The sequence below is a fragment of the Papaver somniferum genome, chromosome 11, assembly GCF_003573695.1.
Source record: "Papaver somniferum cultivar HN1 chromosome 11, ASM357369v1, whole genome shotgun sequence".
Classification (NCBI taxonomy): domain Eukaryota; kingdom Viridiplantae; phylum Streptophyta; class Magnoliopsida; order Ranunculales; family Papaveraceae; genus Papaver; species Papaver somniferum.
In genome coordinates, this window is record NC_039368.1 from 74,219,395 (window position 1) to 74,229,619 (window position 10,225).

At 36.8% G+C, this 10,225-nt stretch overlaps 1 protein-coding gene across 6 annotated transcripts; it reads left to right on the plus strand.

The window, feature by feature from the left end:
- The first annotated feature begins 1,272 nt into the window (after window positions 1-1,272).
- On the plus strand, window positions 1,273-5,324 carry LOC113323785 (F-box protein At5g07610-like). 6 transcript variants are annotated; one of them, XM_026572129.1, is made up of 4 exons: window positions 1,274-2,958; window positions 3,042-3,123; window positions 4,230-4,376; window positions 5,002-5,324. In XM_026572129.1, the coding sequence occupies exon 1, from the start codon at window positions 1,751-1,753 to the stop codon at window positions 2,777-2,779; it is 1,029 nt and encodes a 342-aa protein (XP_026427914.1). In that variant the 5' UTR covers window positions 1,274-1,750; the 3' UTR covers window positions 2,780-2,958; window positions 3,042-3,123; window positions 4,230-4,376; window positions 5,002-5,324. The 6 variants fall into 6 exon arrangements, with proteins under 6 accessions (XP_026427910.1, XP_026427911.1, XP_026427913.1 ...); XM_026572125.1 differs by having other exon boundaries at window positions 1,273-4,138; XM_026572126.1 differs by having other exon boundaries at window positions 1,273-3,123; window positions 3,854-4,376.
- Window positions 5,325-10,225: the final 4,901 nt, after the last annotated feature.

Here is a 10,225-nt window from a genome sequence, read left to right on the forward strand (position 1 = left end):
TTGAAGCTTGACGAGAGAGAGCAGCTTGATTGCGAGTGCGTTTGTACTTGCGAAGAGCAGACCTTTCAGTTCTAGTAACAGAATTAGTGACGGAGAAAGAACTAACCATCTGACCATCATCTGGTTTAACAAAAACCTGTTTATGAGTCCTTTGTCTACGAGAGCGAGGTAGTAAGCGAATAAGAGCAGCGTCGTCAAAATCAGGATCATCATCAGTATCAGGAACATTAGGGGCAACTTCAGCGCCATGAGTACCAAATTTATAAATGATACGAGCTCGTTCATTAAGTTCAGCAGATTTTTCAGCACATTCAGCTTCAACATGATCAATAATGAAGCACGACGGGCATATATTATGAGGTTGTTTGTGATAGAAGAAAGGAATCCACTGAACATAACCCGCAGCAGTAACCGCAAGAATACCACGAATAAGAGGATGTTTAAGGTCGATATTAACACGGGCACTCACCACATTTGAATCAATTGGGTTAGCATCCTCTGGGACAATAGCTTGAACCTGACCGACCAGACCACCCATAGCATAAATAACATCCCCATCGAAAAATTCTGGTACCAAATTTTTGAAGTCAAGCCAGAAACATTGTATACCAAAGTTTAAATTTCTATAATCCACCGACGGAGTCCATCGATGTATACGAAACAGATAACCACCAAGAGTCCAAGGAACATTCTTGAGGATTTCTAGTAACTCATCTTTAGACTGGAATCGTACTTAAAAGATATTTGGAGCTGGAGTACGAAATTAGAAGTCCTTATAATGAGACCAAATATAACGAGCATGATTAACAGCAAGCTAATTGACATTGGTTGCTCCCGAAAAACTTTGCCAACTACAAACCATTTCCACCTTTCAGTTCCACGAGATAAATCGACATGTGAAAGAAAGACTGTATCACGAATATCTTTAGAACTTGCCAGGGAAGTATCAGTCATTCTGCTCAATATTTCATTAACATCCACATGAATATCAGAAGCCATTGAGAAGGAAACCAGAAGAGAATGTAAAAGATGAGAATAAAGGAGCAGATGAAGAATGAATAATCATCTCCAGTAGTAGTAATTTATAAGCTGGAACCATATGCTACGTGTGTTCATGCAGGAAAATCAAGGATACCGTGTAGCAAAAACAACCACTGAGTGTATAAATAAATATGTTGATGCCGAAAAGATTGACCAACAGGATACGCCATACAGGTTAATTGGGGAAATAGGACAAACGTCTCGGGAGCAATATGCAAACACTTTACAACAACACCAAGAGCCAACAACAGGGCAGGAAAGACAGGTTTATAAATAAAATCTGCTCATAGAAACAATGAAAAGACGAGTAAATGGATAAGAACAAAGAAGGGAACAGGAAAACAACACCAAACTAAAGATATCAATTAAGAAGCATGCTTAAAAAGCAAGAAGAGAAAGTGACCAGTCAAAGACAAAGTTTCAAATTAGGGCAACAGAACACATCAATTAGAGAAAGACAAAATAAAATTCCAGATAAGAAAACAGACTACGAAAAGATTAGGATCAAATTCAGGTAGGAAAGCATATTAGAAACATGAATCGGAGGAAGAAATCAGAAAGATCACACCTTTAACGGCAACCACTTCGACTCTCATACGCACTGAGGTTGTTGTGGAGCACAGATTGGGGTTTGTCATTAGAACTAAAGAATTGATAAATCAATGACATCTGGGGGTTTCTCTAGGGTTTTCGATCTTAATTGTCGACAATGGCTTCTTCTTCTTCAAATTCTCGCACTTGTTCATCATTAACGGTAACAGATGACATCTTGCTCGAGATCTTTACTTATCTTCCTCTGAATTCAATCTGTAAGTTCAAATGTTTATCAAAGGTATGGTTATCTAACCTCTCAAGCCCTAATTTCATTATCAAATGGTTTCTAATCAATAACAAGTCTCTCCCATGGATACACTACCATACAATTGACGATGAGGATGATTATGAAAACCCTTTGAAATTCAAGATGGCATATCCTGAATTACATTCAGGGTTTATACCTAGACGACATCATGGCTTTTCTTTTGAGTTTCTTATAAATGAGAAACCATTTCAAGGTTTAGATAAAGTGTACCTCTTAGGTTCTAGCAATGGTTTGGTGCTTTGTTATTCATATAGTTTCGATGATCAGGATAAGAGATATCATGTTTGTAATCCACTCACTCAGAAATGGGTTTCACTTCCTTCACCACCGTGTTCCCCAGCTAGAAGATCTGATGTTAGTGGTATATTTTGTGAGCATTCATCATTGTTGGAAAGTTGTTTTAAGGTTGTACGCATCCGTGGTTTTCTTAAGCCTTCTACGAAGAAATTAAATGTTGATATTTTTTCTTCAGATTTGGGTGTATGGGAAAGTTTTGAAGTTTCTTCTGATGAAAATGTTGCGCAGGGGGATCCTGATATTCACAATGCTGTTATCCTTAATTCTGTTTTGTTTTGGATTGAAGGGTCAAGTAGAATGTTAGTTTACAATCTCAATCAGATCAAAGGAAGTGATGCACATCAATGTAGTTTGATTAATTTTCCAGATATGGAGTTTGGTGATGATGTGTTTGGTTTCTTTGATAGTCGCATTGGGGAGTCAGAAGGCTTGGTCTGTTACGCGAAAACTAGAGTTACAGCAAGAGGAATGACTGTGAGCATTTGGGTGCTCGATGAGGTCAACTGGCAAGTATTGCACAATCATATTTCATTAGACGACATCGTAGCAGAAGTGCGTTCTCGGACAGGTGATTTGTAATAATCCAACTTTTAGGTTTCAGTCCGGATGACCATAATGTTGTTTTGCTCGGTTGGAAGGACTGGGTTTGGGGGGTCAATATCCAAACCAGAAGCGTTGAAGAGCTCTGCTTCGAAAACAGACATGTGTATGATGCTGGTAGGATGTATGTTCCATTTGTGCTAAAGCCAATGCCAACAGTACGTCCACCTCCCTCCTGGATAGACACTTGAATTGTGATCTTTGCATTTCTAACTGATGGAACTTGTTTGTTTCTTTCTAGCTATTTGTCGACTCTTGGACAAAAAAAATTCGTTAAATATTTTGTTCCTGATGGTTAATGGAATTGGGCAAGTCTCAGAAAGGTTAGTTTAGCATTGCAATGGTGTTGCTCATTAGATTATTCTTTCGATCAAATTACTCTGAAAATTGATTATGCAGTTGTTAATATGGTTTACTGGATGCAATTCATTAGGCATGGTTTGCTGAGTATAATCTTATTGTTGAACAGTTGAAATGAAATATGGGATTTATGATTTTCTCTTTCTACTCATAGTTTTCTTGGAGTAGTACTCGAAACTTTGTTACGGAAAAACGCTTATTAGGGTTGCATAAGAGGTGTTCTGTAGAATTTGTAGAAATTGAGTTGCATTTAAGTAGCTCTTTATTCCAAGTTTGGTGTAACAGGTGTTTATGTTAAAATTAACATTTTTTTTTCTTTCGCAACAGTGTTTGATGTTGTACTGCATGGTTGAAAGATTATTAGTTGAGTGGATGTTATGTTATCGTTTTTGTTTTCTTCATGTCTTAACTAGTTGATTTTGAAATTTATGTTTTTAGCTTTTTAGAAATGTAGTAGCGGGACAGGTTACTTTTCTCTAATTACGGTGCTCTAGTTTGTTGATTATTGTTAAATACTTAAATGAACGTAGCTTTTTGTCATCAAGAGTGATGGCAAATCGTAGACGTGGTCGAATACTATCCACATTTTTACCAACTATACTGGTCTGTAGTATGAACAATTAGTGTTATGCTTCACACCCCCATTGAATCAGAATTTGGTTTTTTTCGTCTAAATATGCTACTGTCATACAGGTGCAGTTCGGGTTGACTACTGAACTGGTTAAATCACCTCTATTAGGATGGTGGGATATTCTTTTAACAAAATTGGAGAACTCTAAATGCAGAATTCCGTTACTATCCTTGGTTTCAACAGAATGTAGTTTTTGCTTCACCAAATAGGTTACTTCGCTTAAGTCACGAATGAGACAGTCAACAATAGTATCTCTTTCAAGCTTCATGCATGTCCCTGCACCTATATTCTATTTTAAAACGTTTTGGCTCTTTGCCGTGGTTTTTACGCATCAAGTTATGCTCAAGGTATATAGTGTCTTTGTGTTGAAACTATTGAGAGGCAAATGTGCACGGGCTAATGTATTATACTTTAAAGTTCCTTTCAAATGTGTCGCAGATAATACATATTGTCAAACTCGTTATCCAAACACAACTTTGCTGCAGTTTCACCAGGAGATTCAGTTGCAGGTCTTGTGGCAGCTAATGGAGTTTTGAACTTCTTGAACATTTACAACTCTCCTCCTGCCATCACTAACCCACTCAGGTATATCATTCCAAAACCGCTATCATAACGAACGGGATTGTGCTTCTGATATTAAACTGTGTTATTATATTTCAGTACTATATGTTATCCTTACTTGAACATACTTCGCAGAGTAATTAAACTGTTTTAAATGCATTAACCATTGCTGCAACTGCACTTCCTGCTGAACGTCCAAGTAGAAACGAAACAACATCAGGTCCTGCTGAACTATTACCTACAAGTTCTAAAACCTCAGACTATGTTGTAAAAGGCGAGCGCCAAAGGCCCACTAAGCTCTGGACCAGCGCCTAGCAATAAAAGGCGCCAAGGCGAGGCAACATGACCATTTTTTCTTCTTTTGAGCGCCTACGCGCCTAGGGAGGGCTTAAAGCTCTAGGCCAGGCCAGGCGATGGGCTTGGCGCCTCGCCTCGCCCAGCGCCTTTTACAACATAAACCTCAGGTCCTCAACCCCTAAAATCCCTAACTTATCCTCCACCTCCTCCTCCAAATTGAAATCATCAGTAATTTTCTCTAATCAATTCAGAAGGAAAAGATGAAGGGCTCAAATGATCTAGCTTTAACATTTGCAGAGAAATGCAAGGTTCTGATATCTCTCTCTCTTGTATGTTTGTCTCTGCTATTCAGTGCATCTTTTTAGAAGTTGAGGATGCAGATATGATATCTACGGATCGAAAAGGATTTGATGTGCTTGCTAAGATTCCTAGTGATACAGCCCAACCTGGTCTCGACGTATACAATTGGACGGAGTGCATAATTGATTTCAAGGAGGAAGCATGTGATATTGGAATGTAAATTTAGCTTATCTTAATCTTAATCCTCGCCATCTAATGCACTGTAATGTAAATTTAGCTTTTGCTTATCAGTCCTGGAATCAAGGATGTTAGGGGTATCACGTACTACCCAAATTTAATGAATACAGTGTTACTCACGGAGCAAGAGTTATGGTACATTCAAGGTATTCCTGCAAATTCCATCGCACGTGTATATGGTATGGGATATCAGCCGACATAGCCGACATGGAGAGTACGGACAGTAACTTGTTAAATGGAAGTATTCATGTATCTTTAGGAAAGCTTACTAACTTGTTAAATGGAAGTATTCTAGTGCCAAGAGAGGACATTTGACAGAAGTTTAAAAAGAGGGTTCCATACGCCAAATGAAGGTTATAGCTATTCCTGTATCTTTGGGTCACTCATATGGTAAATGCAATTTATACCAGGCTACGCTAAATTGCTATGCTTCAAAAAAAAAAAAAAAAAAAAAAAAAAAAAAAAAAACAACTTATACCAGGGTCCAGCTCAGGTCCAAAAATATGTGGGTGGTCAACATGCAGCCCAACTGTATCAAAATATTTATTCACAAATCACAAGCTCGCAAAAGAAAAACTGTAGATGATGAGAAATACAACAAGAGAATGCATGAAATGCAATCAGTATCACTGTCAAATTTGGGGATTTACCCGCCTTGCATTGTCTAGTCACAACCACATCCAGTGTTTTAACACGACTTACACTGGGTATCGAATTTATGTATGCAGATTTAACAAGCTTATTAATCAATAGTCACGCAAACTTCTACACAACATTTTCATCTTCTGTAGTGCTCACAACAGGGTCACCCAGTTTTTTTTTTTTCTTTAGTGAACTTTATCTTAGTAGTTAGTACCCAACTTGAAACCATTATAATCCGTGAATCAATAAACAAGTCAATCAAAAAACTTGCAGAAACGTAGAAACTTCTAGGGTAGTAATCTCCAGGAAATCATTCAATCTATTTTATAGTGATTTAAAACGTATAAGAATAAGAGCTCAAGACCCATAATATTATCGCACCATTAGTTTCATAATGTTTTTGGGTAATAGGATCCTAGTATACCTCTTCTGCACCTCAGATTTTTAGGATCATTTTCTTGGAACCAAGATAACATTAGTAGATAATGGCCCTATGTCTCTTTCACGGTTTCAATCTCGATTCATGCCGAACAACTCCAATTTAGAGCAGTTCTACCGCAAACCTGAATGGTGATGAAGAGGGCAATTGAAATGGTATACAAATTGACAGTAGTAGAGTAGATGGGTCACACTGACTGCATGGTGGTTCGTTGCTTCCATTAGTTAGTCCAAACGATAACACAGTAACTAAACCAACACATATAACATAATGGGATTCCAAGTTTCGAAGAAATGATAAACAACAACCTAATAACTATAGAAACGAACACTTAATAATGTATAGGTAATTACAAGTACGAGCTTGAAATCTAAAAACATGTATAAATAATTATAGATTATTAGTTTCTATTTACACTACTACTGCATCAACGGTTTCTGACTAAAATCTACTAAATATTGGTTGTGCTTCCATTAATGGGTTTATGGGAAAAAAACCCCATTCATATTTTCCATCACTCCAGGGACAAGTACGTCATAAAAAGGTTCAAATATGGATGACAAAGAATCAGATGATGTGTTCATCCAATCAAACCCAAGAACCTCTTGTACATAATCACCATGTTGTTGTTGATGAATAATTTCATTAATATTATTCCTTGCTGAATTGACTTTCATGGATGGATCATCTTGAAAGTTTTCCATTTCATTGGAATCCGTCGTAAATCTTGACCTATCAAAAGATAGGGATGATATATCAGAATCTCGGCCTGTAAGCTCTTGAACTAAAGATCTAAATTCCGAGACACTTGCTTTCACCTTCATAGGGTTTGATATATAAACAACTTTGACTGGTTTAGATATTTTCTTAGGGATAGAGTACTTATTAGTAGTAGTACAAGAGTTGTTAGTACCTTTCCTCACACTTGGTCTATTTTCCATGAAAAGAATTTGAGATTATGAGCCGATATATTGAGGAAGTGAAAAGTTGATGATGATGATGATGATTATAAACTAATTGAAGTTAGCTTGGATTTTGATTGGTTACAGAATTCCAAACTGTTGTTATATAACATAAGAGTTCGGAAATGGTTCTAGAAGGAGAAGACTAAGTTTTTGTAGTTGCTAGGAAGAAGATAACACAGAGAGTTTCTAAGAGAGATGAAGAAAAAAGTGAAGAGATCAGATAATGATATTCATTGGATGGAACATAGAAACTTCTTTTATCTTTGAATTTTAAATAGATATAAAAAGGCCAGTTTGTACACGTGGAACCTTATATGAATTTTTGAAAGATATGCTGACGCTGTATTTCTTTTGACTGATGATGTCATTACACATCATACACAGTAACACAGGCGGCTAAAGCCTAAAAGAATAATATGTGGTGATGATTGATCATGTGTTAATAATAGCTAAAGTTGCAATTTGGAGGATATCTGTCCACGGTCCGCCTGATAAGCTTGAAGGGTGCACGAATCTTATATTAGTTGGTTGGTTTGTTGTGCATTGGGGCCGACCGAAACCGAGTGAGTTAGGTCCAAATATTCCAAAACGTGGAATTGAATTGATTTTGCGGTGTATCTTGTGATGTTTTTAGTCAAGGGGGCGGCAGATCAGAGAATGATCCAGGGGTTAGTCTTGGATAAGCTTAAATTTATGTGAATTGTTTTACTATGCAACGAGATGCTAAAAGTTTCTATAAATTTTTTTTTTCTAAAGTAAGTACTTTTTACTCATGCAAATATAATATAACATATGTCGTTTGACCAAAAACCAAATCTAACCTGCAGGGCTGCAACATGAATCATCAAAAACATTGCAAAGTTCCAAGTGGTTAGCTCCATAAATTTTACAAAAACTCTTAACAATAAAGAATCTGTTCACTTTATAGCAAATAGTCATATCCAATTAAGATTGCATAAGTAGTTAAGCACAAAAGATCGCATACTTTACAACAAAAAAAGTTGTTATATATTTTGATTTTATGAGTGGGTAAGTACAGGAATAATATTTGAACCATTATTTCAAAAAAATAAAATAATATTTGAACCATAAATTAGGAACTATCGGTCCGATATATAGAACCAAGGAATAAATCAACTGATTTCCGGTCAGATCACGCCTAATCAACAAGCACAAAACCTTTTCTCTTTGGATTTAGACTAATTGCACTTGCGATTGAGATCAAAAGGCAAAGGTCATAAAGGGCCCCCAAAAATCTAGTGCATTATGGCATTTTATGGAGTAACTAGTCAGGATTTGTCGGAGATGGAGTTGTTGTCTGCTGATACATGAAAATTATTACTCTTTAACAAGACTAGGGAGCCCCTAAAGGGGTGCCAAACCCAACATGAAACATAGGGGGACTTTGGGACTAAATCTCAAGTCCACTAAGAAGTATCCATGAGGAGAAAAGGATAAGGGGGGAATTAAAAGAAAAGAAAGAGGTTGTATTAGAGAAGGAGTGACATTAGTGGTAATTAAGGAAGTTTGGGACATGTGGCATGATGTCATAAAAGGAAGGGGCTTTGGGAAAGTCTATATAAAGAGGTGCATAGTACAATGGAAAGCAAGTTCTCTCTCATACCATTCCTAGAAAATGATGTCATTTGGTGTAGCTAGGACGGGTAGAACCAAAATCACGTTCACCCCTCAACATTCGGCGACACACCCAGGAAGCACCAACACAGGCGCGCTAGAAAATCAAGCGTCTAATCAACTCCCTAATCGCGAACAAGTGACAATAGAAGAAGAGAATGAAGATAGCAAATAGGAAGCGTTAGCACAAGGCACAGATAGACAACGGGCGTCACATGAACCTCAGAGCAAAGAGGTAAGAATTATAACCCAATCCACGTGTATCATCATGATATTTTCCTGCTTCTAACAATGAGGATAATTGTTTGTGCTATCATTGAATTTTTTCAAGTACAAATTTTCTTCTTCCAACGTCTTGATTTTATCAAGAGCACCAGCTAGATCAGCCTCAAGGTGTTTTTCTCGTAAGAGATATTCACCTTCTTTCTTTTCAAAACTCGTTTGTTAAGAGTTATTCTTTGCATCAGATTCAACAAGTTTCTCTTCCAACGATTGAATCTTTTAGGAAGATGTATTATTGAGAGAATCCAATTCCGTTGTCAAGGAGGAAAGATCACGAACAAGTTGTTCATTTTCATCTTGGAGATCACTTAGATCTTCTAGAAGTTTTCCTTCTCTTGCTAGTCCAAGGGTGAGTTCAGTTGTACAAGATAAATTTTTTTTTAACTCTTGTAGCTTGGAAGTTTTTATACTCACATGGTCAAAAACCTTTTCATCTCCTACATAAGGTTTTTTCAGAATCGAGGTCCTTGATCATCAGTAGAGGACTTAACTTAATCTCATCTTGAGAATATTCAGAAGTATTTTAAACTGATCCCGTAGAGCTCGATGAGGATGTCCCTCCTAAGCGTTTTTTAAAATCAAAAACATCCAAAGTCTTGTGAAATGTTAACTGATTTTTTCTTTAGTTTTCGCTCTCGCTTAACTCTACTTTGACTCATATCTTATAGGTTGGATCACACCAAACACAGATTGTTAGATATTTTCGTGTTTGTCTGCTCTGATACCAACTGAAAAGACGAGGGTAACCAAATACATCACAATCTTTTTGTTTCAACCTATAAGTCCTCTTACCAAGTGTGATCGTCTATAGACAAAGTCCAGACAATACAACAACTTTGGTATTCACACTTTGTGTGATCGTCTATGGATACCAGATCGAGACAGTACGATAATCAAAGTGTGATTACTTGATAATAGGTTCGGACTTAACTAAATCTATAGGATCAATGTCAAGTAATTTGGAGTTAACTTAAAGTGCAATTTACTTTAATTATCATAAAAAAATTATAATGCAGAAAGATAAAGTAAATGGCACAACAAGATTTTGTTAACGAGGAAACTGCAAATGCAGAAAA

Coding starts and splice junctions, on each gene's coding strand:
- LOC113323785 (XM_026572123.1), top strand. CDS start 1,751: ATGGCTTCTTCTTCTTCAAATTCTCGCACTTGTTCATCATTAACGGTA.